The sequence below is a fragment of the Scomber scombrus genome, chromosome 10 (genome assembly GCF_963691925.1).
Source record: "Scomber scombrus chromosome 10, fScoSco1.1, whole genome shotgun sequence".
NCBI classification, from domain to species: Eukaryota; Metazoa; Chordata; class Actinopteri; order Scombriformes; family Scombridae; genus Scomber; species Scomber scombrus.
The window spans coordinates 21,855,511-21,876,757 of record NC_084979.1 but is presented as its reverse complement, the minus strand read 5'-3'; the positions used below and the strand labels follow the sequence as shown (position 1 = coordinate 21,876,757).

Sequence of the window (21,247 nt, the reverse complement as noted above, 5' to 3'; positions counted from 1 at the left end):
TTTTAAATCCCACCAACTTGAAGTTTAAATCCATCTTGCACCAATGGTTAAACATAGAAAAGTTCAAGTGTAGTGATTAAAGGAAGTGACAAGCTGCCCCTATCTGTCTGGATGATGATTTTTGTCTGTCAGTGACTTTTCATCAGGACTGCAGTTTTAGAAATTTCTCCTAAACGTGATATTTTCCTGTTAAGTCCAATCACCTGTTGTCACTTGTTAAATAAGAGTAGTGGTGTTTTTTTTTTCTTTATTTCCTCAAGAGATGTGGAGAAAAAACAATCCAAGATGGACATTCAGGATGTAATTTCCTGAGGAGTGAAAACTGGCCATTCAACAATTCAGCAACTGTTAAAATGTACATCGCCCATGGGCATTGTGGCATATAGGACATTTTGAGAGGGAACAATGTTTGGATTAGCAGAAAACATATGATTTTGTCTATAGCATATATGACTTCATGTGAATTATTTAGCTCTGCTGAGATGAGCTGTATCATCGTTTAGTATTCTTGGAGTCATTAACATCCAGGTCAATGGTCACAACTGACTGGTGTCACTATCCATCACATAGTGGCTTCTTTAGTTCGTAACTTTAAATGATGGGCTGTCATTGTCTACCAGTGAGTGTGATTAAGAGACGAACAGCTACAGTGTTGGAATTTATCCTAATTACATTATAGTGATGATATATCAATAGTGCTTAATCATCTGAAGACAGTCACATTTGTTTCCGCCGCAGTCTGCACACTTTACTGCACACTTCGTTCCATGTGGCTCCATATGTACAGTATATAAATGTATCTATGGGCATACGCACACATAACGTTATATTCATACATGCATTCTTGCAGCACCTTCCATTAATGATATTTTGTCTTGATGAAGTGATGATTAGCTGTAAGGACTCCTCACTTCATGATGAGGATAAAATCGAACCCAATTTCTGGCTGTATAATTAAAACTATTCCCATAGTGGACTGCTGGAAGGCCACAACTTTAAGAGGTCAATAGAAGACAGGTTTCCAATAGCAGTCTAATTCAATCAGTCTGGGATGTATACTGTATATAAAGAATCAGGGAGGGATTTCTTATCACCAGCATGCTCTGAGTGTACATTTGCAGTATCAACGAGCCAGCATGCATCTACAGTCTCTCACCTGTACGCCTGGCTAATTATTATCTGCAATGGACATTATTAAACACTACAGGTTGTCAGTGACTGCTGTGGGTTTGTTTGATCTCAAATGTCTCTAAAATGTGGTTATATTACACTAGTTATTTAATAGTTTATTTTCATGTTCACTTTATCTTTTTTGTGCTGAGTTTAATGACCTGAGAGCATCTGAAAACCTCTGAAATTCAACTGAATGACTTCAAAAAAGCTGGCGAGCAGTTCAAAAAATAAACTTGGTTTCCTTTTCATTTTCAAATTGATAATTTGTAGTCGGCCAAATAAACAAATATAAATGTATTTTCAGAGATGTTACATTTTTAACGATGTAACCTACCAATTAGAAACAGCTGTTCTTCAGCATTTGACCCAGCTGTCCTCACATCAACAGACTGAATGGGTCACAATGTAAGGGTTTGTGATAATAAGGTTAGAAAAGAGGAAGAAGAGGGTAAGATAAGAGAAGAGGACTCAATCTCAGTCGCATCATTTCATCACTATAATCATTAACTAAAGTCAAATCCATCACATGCTGTTTATGGCTTCAATCTAGTCTTGTCCAGGTGTGGCAATTTTTCATTTAGACATGCGGTAAAGGTAGAAAGAAGCAGCTCATTGGTCACAAACGAGAGAAAGCATTCTCAATCAAGATGAAGCCTGCCTTGCATATAATGTTCTATATTTTGATGCTCACATCTGACAGATGGTACGAAAAGTGCCAAACTGTGCAAAAAAGTGCTGACAAAAAACTGATGCCGACAATCATTTATGGTACAAAGTGTTTGCCAACTTGTACATCACAGCACTTTTTGCACAGTTGACCAACTTTTGTGGTATTTGTCATATGAGCACATTAGAGTACAAAAATGCAGCTTCAACCTGATATATAAGTGTTTTTCTTTTTTCTCTAAAAAGCATGTGGGTCTCCTCCAAATTACTGTACACAAAGATAGACTGTACTGCTGTATAAGATGAGATGAGATAATATAGACATTTTCTCCAACTAGCAGTTGGTCACCACTGCCACATCTAGTGTTTCAAATATAAGCTTCCTCCCGCTGAGCCAGGCTGAAGTGGCAAGTAGAAAGAGGTTAGTGATTAGGTGGTTGTTCATCTTTTCTAAACTGCCACTTAAGCATGTCTATAGCAACCATAGGAACCACAACCTGAATTATGTGATACATCTTTCTCAGTGAACAACAATGTTTAAAACATTAGATCTGGGGCAACCTCAGTCTCTGAGCTGGATTATTTATATTGGAAACAGTGTGTATTTTATTTACCGATTATCTATTTAGCTAGCACTGTAAATATTGCGTCATTGGATGTGCCCCACAAAAGCATCATTGTCATCTCTCAGTCAAAATGGCAACAGCCAACATCACAGGGTAAAAGAGTTGGTGGCACCTGCTGGCTGTGTGCAAGCACCACACATACTTTTATTTATTTATGATCATTCTTCAGCTCCAGAGGTTGGTTGTAAACCCTTTTTTTGCAGATATCAGTTACAGACTGGCTGTTCTTGGAGCATTCACTGTCTGCTGCAGAAAAAACTTAAATGTAGTCATTTTGTGCTATTTCAAGTTGACAGTTATTTATTCCTTGATGTTTAACCTGTGTGTTTATTGCTTTTCTGTATAAGTTGCCATTGGGCAAATAGATGTGATTTTACAGTGAATGTAATAAACGCCAACAAAAAAAATCTTTAACAAGGCCTAATTAGCTATTTGAAATACTAAAATGTGGTTTGGCCGGTGTTTGCCTGTTGACTTGTTTTCTTTCCAAACTATAGAAATCATATTACATTAAAGTGTAATGATAAGAGAGTACAGAATCAGTCATGTTCTCTTCTCCTCTTCCTCTTTCTTTCATCATATTGACAATGAGAGGCTACATTTCTGAAAGGTAAAGCAAAACAGAAGGGAGACATTTATTTTCCTTAATTCGTAAATGCATCTTAAAAAATGTAGCTTTTAGTGTCCTTGGGCGTGCTTTCAGGCAGCCTTAACTTTGCTAGGCTTGTATACATCCACGGAATTGGGAAACCTGTATTGACATATGCCCTACTTTACATAATACTCAAACCCACAGGAGTGTTGCTGTGGGTGAATGAGCATATCAAAACGCCACTCACATATTCACTGCAAATTAGTCTCCAAATCCATATAAGCCAGTGATAGCTGGGAAGGAATGTAGGAATCAATGACGGAGGTTTTCTTTACATCCCTAAACAACAGTTATTTATGTGTACTGACACCAATCAGCATGGTGCCTCTGCTACAACACAGCAAGTTCAACAAATGGAAAAAAGTGCTTTATTTTGACTATTTATTATCATCTACCTAGTGTTTGTTCATTGTTTATCATTATTAAAATAGTGTTGCAGAGCATGTTACTACATTTTCTACAAATTTCTCCCCTACCCAATCTATTATCTTTGTGTGCACACAGAGAGGGAGGTTCGGTGTAGCGCCCTGCTGTTTACTTCAGGTAACACAGGGGTAATTAATTAATCCATCATTCAATTTATGCCTTGTTATACAAGTTGTGTTGTCTCCAGCATTTTGTTTAGCCATTACAAACTTGTGTCCACAATGCGTAATCTTTATATTGTTATATAAATATAAACTGTATATTAATTAGGGTAAAAGATCAAATTTCACCCAGTAACTGTTTTTAACTAAAATAAAAGGGGACATGTGTTTTTTTGTGGTTTTCTGATATCTATATACTGTTATGATATCAGATATCAATGTCAAACATGGTCAAGGTTCCAAAAATTGTATTTAATGTATGTTGAAATGCTCCATGCAATTTAAAAGGTCAGACTTTAACCCACTCCGACCACTTTGTTTGTGACGGTGCAATGGGGGGCTTAAAGTGACAGGAGCTAAAATGGCCTGTTCCAGACAGAGGCTGAACTGAGGGGCTGCTTGAAGGGGCAGTATAAGATAAATTAGTAGGTGTGTTGTTGTTGTTGTTGTTGTTGTTGTTGTTGTTGTTGTTTTAAACCACATTTAAAGATCTAATTGTTTTTTCAAGTATTTGACATCACTGTTTTTTTACAGCTCACAGCCATAAAGCAATGTGTACATTCAAAGATCGTAGTCTAACACAAACATTAGGGCCATTTTTGCATGTCGGTACATTTATCAAATGTTTGATACTCTTTGGAAGTTTTTGTCCTGTACATAGAGAAGTTAGCTGTCACATTTTTAAAGGCAGTCTGCATGTACTCTTAGCTCTTGCCAGAACATTTCTATTTGACATCTATTTGTCTTTCATTTACACAAATGACAAAAAGAAAAGGATAGGAGCCAGTGATTGTGACATGTTGGGTAATATTTTATCAGCTATGTGGCTACCCCGAAGGTTTTAACAGTGGTGAGAGACTGTAAGCCTTTTGGGTGAGAAGGAAATGGACCAAGGATTTTCTTTTAGTGATAAGGTTGACTGCACTGGGCTGTGAGAGTGCTTCACTAACTAATTATTTGAAGCCTCCTCTCAGATTAGGGTAGACATGCAGAGCTTCTGGACAGTCGCATAGCAGACAATCAGACCATGTAATAACCAGAGGGCCAATATTTGCTCAAATCCACTGTAACACCTCACAAAACAAAAGTGGGTAAAGCCCTAATGCTCAGTCCAATCCCACGCCACACTGCCTTGATAAACACAGACGCCACCCCCACAATGGACGCCATCTTTACTCTGGCAATTAGGCCAAGCTTAGGATTATCACTTCCTCAGCCCAGCACACCACAAATCCATCCGGATTCAATTATTCCCCTTCCATGTTTATGGACATTTGGGCTTTTTGGGCACATGGCCAGCAGAGAACTGTTGTCAAGGGTTTGGAATGCTGAAAGTAAAAAGTTTTTTTTTTTTTTAAAGGATTCTTTTCCATTGTTTTTTATTAGTTTTTTTGTTGTTGTTTTTTATTCTTGCAAGTTTGACAAGTCTATTAAATAGAAATGAAAACCTTGGGAGCTTCCAAACACTGTCATGGTAAATATTTAATGAGGACAATAAGCTAAATTTACAGTATTTTTCTGCTTCACAAATATATCTCCTTTTTTAAATTTTTTTGGAAAATGTTGTTTGTTGTGTTAAAAAAAGAGCTACAGTACTTCCTTTCCTCCAAGCAATGTTTTGATCCACATCTTGTGGGCCAGGAGTAGTGGGTTCTGAGTAAAAACCTAAAATGCTTCCTGAAAGGATTTGATTTGCTCTGTCTCGCTGCACCTCAATGGCATTATTTTTACTTATCAGAAAGCTCACTCAGAGTAAATTGTTTAAGAGATCAAGTGTTTCCAAGGGTCTGGACTCTAGTCTTGCTACTTGAGGCCTCTCTGCAATGTGTTTACAGATGTTTTGTTTTTTTCTTCCATCTGGTTTCTCCATGTGGATTAGAGAAACGCTGCTGTGTGTATTTGTGTGTTGTGCTTACTTCTACTGTACACTCTTGAGTTTGCATATTCAGGAACAACTAAGCGTGAATGAATGTGGTAAAATAGATATTCTTTGCAGGTCTGAGATGAGAGACCCCCCTGGTTGTGTACAACCCCCCCCCCAACACCCGGAAAATCACTGCCTTGTTGGCTGTCATCTCCTGTATCTTGTGTGTCTGCCATACAGCAGCTTGTCAGCTCCTAACACATTCCTCTGTGTGTCTCCTCTCTTTTATCTACAGATACCACAGTGTCATCACAAAAAGGTAAGACAATGCTCAATCAGTCACCTGTGGATCTATGTGCATTTTCAGATGGGTGGCATGCAGGCGTGTTACTTTGTGTGGCTATGTGCGCTCTCAGTTTTCGCTAATGAGATGAAAAACATTTCATGGTGTTGTTGATGTTGATTTGAAATTGAGTCATTCAGTGTTTGTGGTACAGAACAATCAGTTTGATTACAAAGTCAATCACTCACACCCACTGACACCTAGACTAAATTATCCTGCTATCCCAAGATGACAGACAGCCCACAGTCTCTGTTATGTTCAGACTAATCACAGCTCTGTTTTGACTCCTCCACACTTTCATGTGTATGTTAATGTTGAGTTTTGGGGGAGGTGATTGTTTAGCATATCTTCAGAGAGAGGCGGGAGATGTAGTAAGGGGGGAAGATGTTTTGTAAGAATGTACCTGTAGGCTGTTTTGATTTGGCATGATGATAGGGACAGACAGTCAAACTGTCTAAACAGCTCCAGGGGTGTTTTTCTGAGTGGCAGCCTGCAGGTGTATGCACCAACCAGTCACATCCCTCTACTCTTCATATTGAAGATACAGTAATGGCAGAGGGTGTGTCACCCTCAGTGATTGTAAAGCACGAGCAGACAATCAGCCAGGAGAACTCCCTGCTGATTTTGTTGAAACTTCTTTGAATCCCTGCTGAGCTTATAAGAATTTAGTTGTTGTTTTGCACAAACTCTTATCAGAACAGAACAGAACGCAGGTGAAAATATTTTCATTGTCACCTGGATCTGATATAATGTGCACAACATTTTTCACCTTGCAAAACTTCAGATGTAACGAAGCTGCTTGTTGATACAGTGCCGGTGGCATTGATAGCATACAGGTTGTGACAGGTTACACTTACCCCCCCCCCCCCCATGCACACGCACATGCATGCACACACACATACACACACACTGTTGTGAGGCCTATGTATGTGATGACTATGGGTGTACGATGCTGTCAGATAGGCCTATAAAGGTAAGTGATGTCGGTTGCCCGAGCCTCTCTCTTTGATGAATGTTGAAGGGGAACAGAGGCTGGCGTGGTGTACATCATCCCTCCACAGCCACACTCACATATGTTTCTGAATTAGAGGGAGATAAATAAGGCCACACTACCCTGACGGTGAATGAATGCTCACTTTTGTGAACTTGTTTGTGTCCATGTCCGTGTCTGACTTTAGTGTATTTGTATGTCTTTCTTTTCTTGCTCATTCAATATGTCCAATTCAAACCTGTTTAGTCTGAAGCATCAACAAAAACATTCCCTGTCTGTCTCTCGGTCCCACACATTGAGAGTGCTAGGGAGAAAAATAGCCCGCTCTATTCATTCATACACTCTGAGTTATAGGTGGCTATGCAGCTATGACAGGGCCATCGGTACTGAAGAGCCATGGGACCTTGAGGCAAAGATAATGTACATAAACCATGTGTTTGTGTGTGTACATCTCTCAAAAGACTACAATGTTGTATGTGTGTGTGTTGCATGTGTTTGTGAGCATGAACGATCTAGAAAGCAGGATTTTTGTGCACTGACAGATGTTGGTCTCTGGTCTCGGTGTCTGTGAAAAGTGTTCATTGCTACATGTGTTAAACAGAAGGGCAGGACATACCAGTTAGGTCCAGATATTATTCTGGCTGTGGTTAAATAACCTTTACTGTTGCTCCACACCAATATCATGATTAATATAGGACCTCATTATAATGTGACCTTATTCTTTAGTTCTATGCTTCTGTGGAACATCCCCACTATCTACCCCCCTACCGTGACATCCTTTATCTAACACCTCTCCACCCCCCTACACTCTCTTCTTCTCCTTCCCTCTTCTCTGCCAAATGAAGTATATTTATGGCACCTGTGCTGGAAAAACAGTCTCTAGGAGTCGTCCCTCTAATTTCATTTTCAAAATGCCAGCAATAAATTTATCAAATGGGCTGAATCGAATCGGAGTCACACGCAGTGCCATCCGTCATGGGCTGTCCCCCAGGGGCCTGTGGGCGTATTTAAGCCAGCCAAAAACCTCTGCTGGCAGGAGAAAAAGACAGAGTGTTGAGAGGGGAGGGGGTTCCTGGTAGGGGGGAAACCAGATGAATGTATTGGAGAAATATGCGCAGAACAAAGATGTGTGTGCATATCTTTATGTGCTTAAATGCATATGCACAAGCATGTGTTAGCTTGTGCGAGAGTGTGGATGCATGCATGCATAGAGGTCAATGCTAATTGTTCAACACATAGGAGGCTCATGCTAGAATCTCAGTTAAGCACTTTGGCTGTCAATGTGGCAGCGTAATAATTGATTAATGACAGTACAAGTTAATTGATTGTTTTGCTCATTTTTGCATTTGTAAATCCCTCTCAGTTCAAACACCACTTTGAGCTTGATCCTCTCTCTTGCCTCTGAAAACTCCAGGTTCACACGCTCTGTGCCCTCCCATTCCCCTCCTATTTCTCAGTCCCTCATCTCCTCTACCTGACTTTGGCACCCTTGCCTTACTCTCTAAATGCTTTCGTCCCTCTTTTCCTTTTGTTTCACCCCTCTTTCCCTCTGCTTATCTTTCCTTCTCTTCTTAGCATTTATCGTTGTGCAGGTTAAGCCAGGCGTGAGTGAGGGTAAAGCAGCTTAGTACTAACAGGGCTAATGAAGTCAGGCCCCGTATTCCTCTGACGGGGATCAGTGGCCCTACTCTGTGAAGCCCGTCAGCGTTTAATGATTAGATGAAACATTCAGACACCCGCTACGAGAAGACAGGCACACTGATATGTTGTAATACCCAACCATGGTCTCGCTTAGGCAGATCCACAAACATTTATGCATGTGCACGTATTCGCCACACACAGATACATACAGTACCAACACACACTCACATGTGCATGCTCACATATGCTCCCACTCCTCCCAATGTGCAATGGTATTGATATATGACCCAAACATAGCATCAAGGGTATACACAGCAAAGTGATGGGGATAAAAAACGAATGACAGTGAGAGTCAGAGAAGGAGCAATCTGGCTATTGATTCCCGCTATGTGCAGGAAGGTGGAGAAAAAAAGTAAGCTGCATGAGAGAGATTTTCCTCTCGCCTTGATGAACAGATTGTAAACAACTCCACACGCCCTATTCAAGATGCATGCTGTGATCCATGATTTTTCACCACGTCTCACTCCTGCTAAAAAAGTATGATAGAGGATCAATCAAAAGGCCAGCATCTCAAAACCTTTTTGAACATTTCAAGATTAATCTCTGATTAATTCAAATCCTATTAAATTGAGTTATCCTTGTCTGTGCCCACGCATGGCAGTTTAATGTGTGGTTGTGGTTGGTAGGGAGTATTTTTAGTATGTCAGTATGTGTGTCATTGTCAAAGTAGGAGGGTGTTTGTTTATGTGTTTAAATGCTAAAACAGAAAAATAGAGTGACAGAGGCAATAGTTGGGTCAACAAGCTGCCTGTTTGTGAGAGTGAAAGGGTGCCTATGAGGGCTTGGCCGCTTTTTGCCCTATTAGCCACACATGCTAATTTTCCTGTCAAGTTACATCTACACAAGGAACCTATACTCTTTTCAACTTCCCTCTGTCTGTCTCTCTCTTCCCCATCTCCCTCTTGTCTAAATCTCTATGTCCAGATCGCTCTCTCATTACATTTTGTTCAATATCTCTCTTCTGCTGCTAAATTGGAAACATATTCTGTCCTCACACCAGTAATTCCTCTCCCTCATGGGAAAGTACCTGTTTAGCTCCAGTTGAGGAATCTTAAAACGTACGATTTAAATTGAATGTATGTGCATTTCTTCTAGTGTGTGGCTGCTGCTGCTGCTGCTGCTGCTGCTGCTGCTGCTGCTGCTGCTGCTGCTCCAAAAGTCTCGTGTATCTCTGGGTTTGCAAAGCCTCCTTAAAATTACTTGGGAAAACTATTCCAAGTACATTTTTACAGGGAAGCACTTTCTTCACATCCAAAGAAGTGCAATTACAGCACAGCTACCATTAAGAGAAGTAGGCTATAGTTGGATTACTATACTCTATCCTGAGGACTGGGGGAATTATGGCATGTCCTGCATGTAATATACAGTATGTTGAGATATGCACAACATGTTTATGTGCACACTTACGTATGAAGAGCCAAAAGATCACATGTGGTCCAATGATTGATGTATTCACTGTAATTGATGATCGTGAAGGAATTGTATCTTTTGCCTGAGGCTCTTAAATTATATTTCAAGTATATTATTAAATTATCTTTCTTGCCTTGTCTTGTGATGGTTTGGTAACTTTGATAAATAGTCAAAGGCTACTTCTGGCAAAGGCTACTTCTCATTTGAGAATCAAATCTTTAACACAACACAAAATGTTAAACTACTGGTTTATTTTTGGCAGTCTAAATGAGTGTCTCTCTGTTTTGTTCAGCTTTTAGAATCGCCCAGTGAGCTTAATTCTGAAAATAACAATACAGTAATCCTCATGTGATCTTCTCAGCTATTAACAGCTTCATAAATTCGGCTGTGAAAAAGCCTCCCTGACACTATTGCCACAGCAGAGTGTGATGAGTTTGCAATACCGTTCACTGACAAGATAATAAACATTAAGCTGAGTACAAGCTTTTATGTTTGAGGAACCATGCCTGGTCTCATGTAGAAAATAATGTAATTAAAACCTCATACTGCCTCCTTGATGCATTTCCTGGGCACCGTTTTATATAGACATGTTCAGTTGATGAGGTGGTTGAAGTTGTGGTCATTACCTGAAAGCTGCTATTGTAAAACTGACATCTTAACCTCTAAAATGCTTCACAAGCAACAACATTTTTTATCCACTTTAGTGGGTTTTGCTGAGCTAAATTCGAACCTTATTGATATAAAATTTTAGATTAACACACTCGCTACAGCACTGACACAGCCCCAGCTAAAGCAATAGATGTCATAGGGTTAAATGTGGCAGAACATGGCCCTGAAAATTCACACCATGTGCTCACAATTAGTAAGACTGGGTTATTTTAATTGACCAGCTCCATGATGTCCAGTGAAATAGAAATAGATATCTTCCTTCCATCCATTCATTTTCAACTACCTATCTGTAACCGGGTCACAGCGACATTAAACTAAGTAAGGAAACCTACACATCCTTCTCTCCAGCAACACCCTCCAGCTCCTCCTGGGGGATCCCAAGGTATTTCCAGGCCAGGAGAGATATGTAATCCCTCCAGTGTGTTCTGGGTCTGCCTCAGGGTCACTTACCAGTTGGACATGCCTGGAAAACCTCCAGAGGGAGGCGTCCAGGAGGCCTCTTAACCAGGTGCCCAAACAACCTCAGATGGCTCCTTTCAATGCAATGGAGCAGCTGTTCTACTCCAAGCTCCCCCCAGATGTCCGAGCTCCTCACCCTATCTTTTAGGCTGAGCCCAGACACTCTCTGGAGGAAATTCATTTCTGCTACTTGTATCTGTGACCTCATTCTTTCAGTAAATACCTAAAGCTTGCAACTGTTGGTAAGGGTGGAATGTAGATCAACTGGTAAATTAAGAGTTTTGCCTTCTGGCTCAGCACCTTCTTTAACACAACGGTCCGGTACAGCACCTGCGTTACTGCTGATGCTGCACCGATCCGCCTGTCAACCTCATGTTCCATCTTACTTTCACTTGTGAAATCTTCATAATGCAATATAAAGTTCAGAATACAGCAAAATCTTCATTAGTGATAACTGCACTTGCAATGGAATTTGTGGTTCTGTCATCAGTAATTATGTTAAAAATCAGTAAGCAAACATTACAAGAACAATGCTTTCTACAGAAAACACACTTTTCTGTGTTTGCATTTACCTAATACAAATTTAAATTAATTTGAGTCATTTTAATGCACGGACCATAACCTGCCCTTATTAATGTGTGGGTATCTTTTTTTAAATGTCTTTATTTGTCTAAAATAGTTGCTGCAGAAGCAACACAGAATACATTTGTAGCCTAGTTATCTTGAATCTTATTTTTATAATAAAGGAATCAATACCCAAGCATCGTGTGTATTCCAACATATAATGTGAAATCCACTTTATTTATATAATCCTGTTTTATAGGTGCAGAACGGTTTGTCGTTATTAATCATCATCACTCCCATTTGTTCCAAACAGTAGTATCAATAGGTAGGTAGGATCTGTTACTTTGATGAACAATAATAGCCTTGAGCGTCACAACTTCAAGCATAGTTTATGATTTGAACAAATTCATTATCTTTCATATAGTTTTCTCTTGAATTGAGCCAGATGCCTTTAGCCTTTGATAATTTAGACCTGTAATAAATGTATGTATTCTTTTTATAGTTCAATGTTTGTTTTATTTCTGTGTTTACTGACTTAATTGGGTGACAGTTAATACACAATGAAAATTGAGAGATAATATGATTGGAACATGAACATAAAAATAGAACTTATCTATATAACGCAAAGTCAACTGACTGCCTTTGTATGATTCTGATGACAAGAATGATAATAATATAATATAATGCAATGGTATTAATTATTTTCAGACATCTCTAACCATAACAGAGTGAAGTTTATAGAGCTTTTTGATGACATAGTATCATATGGTGATACAGGTGGTGCTTTGTTTTACTGCAATTCATAAGTTTTCCCAACTGTGTAAGCTCTAAGTGTTAAAATATATTAAATTAATGTGTTGTTTTGGAAAGGAGTACAGATACTCTTAGTCTTCCATCTGCCACCTCTTATTCCAACAGTCTCCCTTTGCCGTCACCACACAGTATATTGTATGACACAAGCCCACTGAATGTGGAAGATGGATTGGCATCACAATCCACTTTTACAACCCTCTTCAAATGACTTTTATATAAATACAATCACTAAGCCAGTTTAAATTTAACTTTTAAGTTTTCATTCCAGCTCAAAATTCTGCTCTGGCTGTCCAAGATGCAAAACTACAAATAACGCACTGCAATTTTAATTTAATTTAATTTATTTGAACTTCCATCAACTCACTCCTACATTTCTATCAGACGAAGTGAACTCACTCAGAGCTTGATGTGTCCACTCAAATAACAGGAGTTGCTTTCAGGCTTCCTATGTGGCAGTAATGACTGAATGAGTATGTGCGAACATGCCATGGTTTGTTTTGTGTTGCGTCCTGCTCATGCTTCACTGGATCCCTGTGACGAGAGCCATGATTATTTTGACCTTCTTCTTTTTTTTCTACTACTGCTGGGTCTTTTCTGCAGGAGAAGGGTCATTTTTGACATGATCTTGTCTACATTGCTTTCCTAAAGCCAACTAATAAGGCTCAGCATATATGGGATTTAAATGCCAACAGATGATATTGTAGGTTCAGGACAGACCCCCCGACAAGTATAGTTGTAATCTCTGTGACAGTTAGGTAGGTGTTGAGTACTCACCACCTACGTCTTTTTTCACCAATCCTGTCACAAATATTTCAATTATAAGCAGTAACTGTAATAGTGTCAAAGGCTCTTCGTTATTGCTCACAAGAGGTTGATAATGCGTTTTGTTTGCCGGGGTAAACCCTGCAACATGTCCAATTGAGTGTTAGCCAGAGATAAAGACTAAACCACACAAAGCGGGCCTCAGAAGACCCACATCTTAGACTCATTAAGGCTGTCTGGGCATTGAAACATTTCTTAGGCAGAGACAGAGCACAGATAAAAACGGAGACAAGTAAAACCAAAAGAATGGAGACGGAAGTAAACTGATCACCACTCTTTCGTATAGAATCCTGTTCTTAAGCCTAAACAGCCAATTAGATCCGGGAACAGTCTGTTCCCTTGACAGATGAACTTAATTTGATATCCTGTGTTCTGCTCAGTAGGGTGCAACACTGATTGCACCTATGGATGGAGTTTTCCGGCCATCCATACCAGCTAAATGTAATTGACTATGTAGAGATACTGCAGTTTATCATAACTGCTCTCTCTTTGGTATAACAGACAGTCTTAAAGGTTCATCAACTTTGTATCTGATGGTGTGTGGCAGGTATATGGAAGATTAGAGCATGGTCGCAAGCCCAGGGATGCTTGTGTAGCTGTTTGGCAGCCTCCAGAAACTGGCAATCCCATGGACCAAATAACTCTTGTCATGATTCAACAACATGTTATTGTCACAGGACTACCTGCTCCGAGTCACTTAGATGATTCATACATCTTTGTCTGTTTACTGACAAAGCACCACAGTTGGGCTTGAAGCTCTACAGGGTTGGCATTGCCAGGGAAGCGGGTGGCATATTGCAACCAGCAGGACAGCTCCTGTGTAGGCCTGCAGGGCAGAGGGATTTGGCCAGCTGGGATTAGCCCAGCAGGGTGAAACAAAGGGATACAGACAGGGAGGAGAAGACAGAGTACATCAATCTCTGCTCAGTACACAGACACCTGAGAAACCTGAGAAAGAGCTGCTGAAGATCATGGTGAGTCTAGTTCATACACTGTTGCGCAATACACACCCAAACCTCTGCCAGTGCTTTGTTATACAACCAGAGCTACACTAATCAGCAGTAAATTCCACATTAGATTCCACATTATCATTTGAAATAGTTTTGCACCTTTTCACACTTTTTTTTGAATATAACAACGGCTATAAAAATCTGAGTGAGGACATTCAAAATGCCCATAATGAGGTAAACACTTCTCCCGACTCCACTGTCACACTAATTAACCAGGCTTATTCCTTCTACAGTGCTGTGCTCTCAAACCCTGTCAACTGCTCAAAGGCATGTCACCACAGTAATGGCAGATGGGTATTTTCAAGCCAAACACAAATAAGAAAGTTGAAATGGTTAAAATACACACACACTAACAGGAAAGAAAGCAGAGCCATTTGCCTCTGACAGACTGCTGAGGAAACATGTCTTTATTCTTTCCTCGGCCTGGTTCATTTCTGTCCGAGGGATGGATCTAATCCAAGAGTTTATTATCGAACTTCAGATGCAAAGCCTGTTCGTTTTTTGACACCAAAGAGGGCCAAGAAAATGAATCGGGTTCTGGACAAATTGGCATCACTCACATGAGCGCAATGGGAAGAAATACTCAAATGTAGAAGTCATGTCTTCCTTCAACTCTTCTCCAGCATTTCTTCAGAATTCTTCTGATAACTATTCTATTTTTTACAATTCACAGTGTATGCAGAGACGCTGCTGAGTATATAGTGTATTGTGCAAGCTATTGTAAAGATACTTTTAAAGCAAATTGTTATGTTAGTGTTGTCTTCCCTTTGGGCTAATGTAATAAGATATAGTTATATTACAGAGGGAAACAGAGAGAGAGTAATAAAGTATCACACTGTGTGGTATATTTGCTGCATCAGGTACTCTGGCCCCATATTTCCTTCTCCCTACATCGAAGAATCCCCAGGGTTCACCTCCCTCCCTTCTTTGAAACCAAACAATGAAAGGCTCCAGATGCATCCTCCACAGGAGACCACTGGGGCAAGAGAAGACAACCACAGTAAATTATGTGACATTTAATTACCAAGCAGAAATTGATGCCTTACAAGAAAAATGACACAAAATGGTTAAAGATTTAGAGGAGACAATAGAATCATTCATTAAATTACATTATAAGTTACAAAAGGGATATGGGTGAGAGGAGAGGATCATTAGGGCGATCACTGAGGTTTGCACTGGAGCACAAGGTCCCTTTGGGAATGTTGCTAATGCTCCCCAATGCCTTGATGGGATTACCTGCTGGAAAATGATGAAAAATATTTGCAAAATTATTAGTCAACCATATAAACTCAGACCAGGGACTAATTAAAAAAATGCATGCATGTCATATAGCATCATGGTTTCAGCCAGAGAACTAAAGCCTTTTTGTCACCCTCCCATGGGGCTCTTAATCTTAGCTTTTTGTGCCACTTAAAGTTACCAGTTTTGCACTCAGCAAAAATCAGAATAACAAATTACTGTGCAAGCTATGTAACTTTCCAGTCAGCCTTTTTACCCTGGAGAGAGACATTGCACCTAGGAAGTGAGATAGACCCAGATGGATTATTCTTGGCTAATTCCAAGCACAAATCAGCACGCAGCCATCAATAATTCATGTGGAAGCCTTTGAAAAGTAAACACTGCTTAGCCCATTAAGAATCCAGATTGGCGGAGTGCCATAAGAGCATGAATACTGTACGAAACTTACAGTAAAGTCCTGAAATGAAAAATATCCTGTTTTAATCATGTGTCATTGTGTTCATTGTTAATTTATCTATTGATATATGCTAAATATATGATAAAAAATCTGAATCTGACTATTTTACATCAAAAGTATTTTCCTGTAAATCGGTTTAAAATGTTCGATGACTCATCCTGCACTCTGGGGTGTTTACAAACGTTCATCCAGTCAAATGTGACTTTGGGTCAGTAGCTGACCACACTTGTCATTTAAAACCGTACTTCTCTGTTTTGGGGTCTTTGTAGCTAACAGAGTAATATCGAGAGAGATATGTGTGTTTGGAAATCAGTGGGCAAAAACTTTGATTTCATTTCCAAAACAATGTGGCTGACGTTTAATTTATTCATCTCTCGCTCATCTTCCACCTTATCTAACAACAGGTGGGGGAGGTGTGTTTGTGGAGCCAACAGTCCTCTGTAGCTCCATTTCTCTTTGCAGCTCTGTATCATGCTTAACTCTGTAAGCCCCGACCACTTTTTAGGGGTCCAATCAAATGCAACAGATTTGATTGAAACCCTATTTATAATTGTACTGTGCTCAAATATTCCATTTAACTGGGAAATATGTCACAGTAGCTACAGACACTAAACACAGTCTTACCTCTGTTTCACTCAGACTTTAACTCCGCATATGAAGGATCTGTAGTCACTACAGAAAAAATGTTTGTGCTCTAAAGGGAAATCCAATGCTCATTAGAATAAGTTGGACCTTTTGCAGATCTATGATCAGTACTACCTGGTGCAGTCACTAAGTCTTCCGCTGGAGCAAAAGATTGCTAATGTTGCTGAAATGTTGCTAATGTCCCCTGATGTCTTGATGGGATCAAGGATTACCTGCTGTAAAATGATCTGAGATCAGGTACTGTACTAATTAAAAAGTTGCATGCATGTCTTATAGCGTTGTAGGTTCAGCGAGATAACTAAAGCCCTTTGGTCACCCTTCCATGGTACTCTTAAGCTTAGCTTATTGTACCACATAAAGTAACCATTTTAAACTCAGCAACATCAGGATAACAAATTATTGTGCAAAGCTATATAACTTTGCAATCACCCTGTTTACCCTGGAGAGAGACATTGCACCTCGGAAGTGAGGTAGACCCAGATAGCTTATTCTAGGCTAATTTCAAGCACAATTCAGCACGCAACCATCAATAATTCATATGGAAGTCTTTGAAAAGTAAACACTACTTAGCCCATTAAGAATCCAGATTGGCGCAATGCCATATTGGCACAAATACTGTACACGACTTAACTCCAAATACAGAGGAATTGTAGTCACTACGGGAAAAACATATTTGTGCTCTTTATGGAAATCTAATGCTCATTAGAGGAAGTTGAAGCTTTTTGCAGACGTATAGCCAGTAAGCTACTACCTGGTGCAGCATTAGCATGGAATTGATGCTAAAGATGACAGTAGTGGAAGGCAATTAGAATGACAGCTGGTGCTGGGATGTGTTGAGTTTTGTGGATTGATTTTCTCTGTCAGCTTTGTTTCTATGCATTTCAGACTTGCACTTTTATTCAGTCACTAAATGCACATAGATTAAATGCTAAAGAGGATCATGCTCTCACTGTATAGTTCTTTTTTGCTCTTCTTTTTTGCTATATAATTTTCACACTGGCTTTCCCTCCCATTTAGTCAGTTATTCTTTTCCTTTCCTTCTTCTTTTATGTGCTGTTTCAAGGTCTGTTTGTGATATTAAGGCTATTGGGAGTTGCTGGTTGTGTGGTATGTTTACGTAGCTTTTAGCAATTCCCGATCCTCAGCACTGTAATTCCCACCTGAGTAACGCAAGATAGGGAGTGGTCTGTGTCTATGTCTGCCTAAGATGCTCATTAGATAAAGTGGAGGTTCATGTACTGCACTTCCACCAGTGGTATTACAATCTCTGTGTGTACTTCTCTCTTTCTTGCTCTCTTTCTCTCATCCTGCAATGCTCTGGAGATGGTTTACTCAGTGCAAACAGCATCTGTCCGGGAGAATAATAACATCTATAATCGTTCCCCAGAGAGTCAACTGTGGAAAACAGATTTTTTTTCTTGTCTGTTTTTTTGTTGTTGTTGGTTTTTTTTAACTCTGCATCTCAAAGTTTCACTATGATTTAAAAACACCACACACTGGATATTCTGTAAAATCCATCAGTTTCAAATGAGTAGTGATACAAATTTTACATTATCTCTTGTAAGAAACTCTCTTACTACATATTTTACATTTTTTTCTTCCCCACATCTTTTGAAGCATAGCTTATCAGCTCACCAACATGGGATTTCTAGTAGAGTTGAACCTGAGAATTACCATATCAGGCAAGTACAAGACAAGGGAAAGTCTTTGCAATAGTGCTTTTCCAACTTTAGAATGTGTGGCACTCATTATTTTCCCTTAACCCCTGCTTGGATGTGGTAAATAGTCCCTGAACTTCTAACTGGCAGAAACCAAACAGTTTTGGAGGGAGTGACTCGTCTTTCCAACATAGTATGTGGGGGGGAAGGCATATTCACATAGGATCAGATTTTCATGGCAGGTTTTCAGGCGTATGCATTTATGTTTCAATGCAGGAGTAAAATAGAAAGACTTGAAGAGTTCCTGGATGGATTCAATGCTTACTATGTGTGTAACTGTGTAAGCATGTTTTAGCAAGTGTGTATGTGCACACAGATAAAAGTAGATGCATGTACTGTACATGTATGTGCACACTCCATCCACGAGAGTTATCACTCTTGTTGCAGCTCGTTCCATTAGTGGGTAGGGATTCCTGTGCTCTGCTCCTAGCCAGAGGAGACCAATTAAAGCCATCAGGCAACGTCGGGGGAGCTGAGCTGCTCTCAGAGCCTGCGGAGCTGGAGAACAGAGGGTTTAGACTGGCTCCATCCTCCACGATCAGCTCTGCACCGCCTGCAGAAAGGCAGTACAGGGAGATCCTTAGACAATTACAGGAATACACATTACTAAATGAGACAAGGATGTTAATACATTTATTGTTAATACTGTTTGGATCTGTTTTTCTCTTGGTTTAGTTCTCATCTCTTGTAAAGTGCATTGCATCTATTTGCATTAATATGCTTTATAAATAAAGATCATGATAATAGTTGTTATTTTAGGTCAGGTCAGTCATTTACACAGTTAACACATCTTTGCAAATGATTGCTCATACTTATTCTTAAGGGCAATTTCCAACTAAGCCTCTTAGGGCTGTAGATGATTGTTTCATGAATTCTACATGTTCCAGTATATTTCATTTATTTCACAAAAGAGAAAAAAATTATGTGTACATTACCTTATTATGAATCACGTGTCCCAATTCATTAAGATAATATAAGATATACTTTATTGTCCCATCAGGGAAATTTGTCTTGGGCATGAGGTGCATCAGTGCATACATAAATTATACATTAAACAAAAATAAAATTAAATACAGCAGCAGAGACAGTGATCGTACAGCAATACGATATAATATTATTATAAGGATAATAAAGTGTATGTAGTAAAATGATAATTAAAATAAAAAAATAAAAAAATAAAACAAGAATTGACTAAAAGCAGGAGATCCATCATCAGAACATTTGAAACGGTTGCCTTTGAATGATTTCAGCTTTAAGAAGCTTTATTTTATTTAACTAAAAATAAATAGTTGATTTTAAAAAAATACGTTTTCAGTGCTATAAGGATATTTTTCTGAGTACTCTTAAAGCATTGCCTTCTCCCTAATAGAAATGCAGAAAGGAGGAACAGAGATTCAACACAGTTTGAGGCCTTCCCAGTGGGTGTTATTATTGTGTGGTTTTCCTGCAGCCTTCCACACTAATGCGCCTCTCGTCAGTGATGCCCGACCATGCTTCGGGGCTTTGTTATAGCATGGAGGCCAGAGATGTCATACCCTGTTACAAATAAGGCACCAAATATGAACTTCCTTTTTCCTTTTCCACCCCTCCCTCTCTCCTGCTCCCCGCTCCCCGCTCCCCCTCTCCCTCTGCCCTGGGGATCACTGCCGCGGAAAAAGAGCCTGCTCCGTAGTGTCTATACTCAGTAGGTAATAACTCGCTGTTCAGACTCAGATAAAGAGCTCCATTCATTAAAGTGGCTGCTCTCTTTCTCCACACGAGTGAAACCCATCCCCTGGGAGAGCAGCGGTGAACTACAGAGTTGAAGCCACAGGCATAGCCTTCACCATCCCTGATTGCTTCCCTCTGAGCTATTTGGTAGAAGAGCCTAACTCCAATCTCCTCTCACAAACACTGCATACCCGTTCCCAGTGCCTCCTTTTCCATCCCACCCTCAATTATTTAAGTGGGAATCCCTAAATCTGTTTTTAACTAAATTTTTCATTCCCCTGCCTACCTTTTAATACACTAACTGCCTTTATTATCCCCTTCTCCTGCTACCGCCGTCACCTGCACATTTCCATCTGCTGCCCTAATCACACCTCCACTCTTTTTCAACCCTGTCACTTCAGTTGTTTCCCCTTCACTCTCTTTGACTTTCTGTTTCACCTGCTCATCCCCATCGACAGCTTTGATAATTTCTCTTTCCTCGATCTATTCGTCCCGTGTCCATTTACCCTTTCCCTCCCCATCTCTCCCTCTGTCTCTTCAGCGTGTCTGTGAGGTCCCTGAGCTCTGGGAGTCACTGATGCGTGTACCGGTCAGCGATACTCATGGGTAATGTGTAGATCATTCATCCTGTGGACAGGTATGTAATAGAGGCGGGACGAACGGGGAGAAGGGGGACAGTGGGAAATCTCTAGAGGTACGAGAATCAATTTCATCGGGAATCACTGGAGCAAAGAAGCAGAACCTCTCTCTCTGTCTCTCTCTTTGATCATCTCTTTTTTCCCCTTTCTTTCTTTTTCTCTCTGTCCTGTTCTCTCTGTCTCTCTCTATCTTCATTTCCCCCACTCTGCTATCTCATTCCTCTGTGACTGCTCGTACTGATCAGCTCACACGACACTCAAGCATTACACAAGCCAAGCAGCAGGACAAATCCCTACACAAATTAGAACATAGAAGCCATTATTTAAGTCAACCCCTTCTCCAGCAAGGAAAATTATAGTTCTGTGTTCAGAAATGCAGAACAAAAGAAACAGACTTTTTTCCCCCCTTCCACCGTATCTCCCTGGGCAGAGTAGTGCATCAGAGCAAACCAAAAAGAGACAGTCAGGAAAAAAAAGCAAGAAAATTTGG

At 39.9% G+C, this 21,247-nt stretch overlaps 1 protein-coding gene across 1 annotated transcript in view; it reads left to right on the top strand.

The window, feature by feature from the left end:
* Nucleotides 1–21,247, top strand: part of LOC133987214 (cadherin-4-like) — a 235,213-nt gene that overhangs the window by 96,098 nt on the left and 117,868 nt on the right. Inside the window, exon 3 of the mRNA XM_062426509.1 lies at nucleotides 5,864–5,887. Coding sequence (XP_062282493.1) covers nucleotides 5,864–5,887 — 24 coding nt within the window. The remainder of the gene's footprint in view (nucleotides 1–5,863; nucleotides 5,888–21,247) is intronic.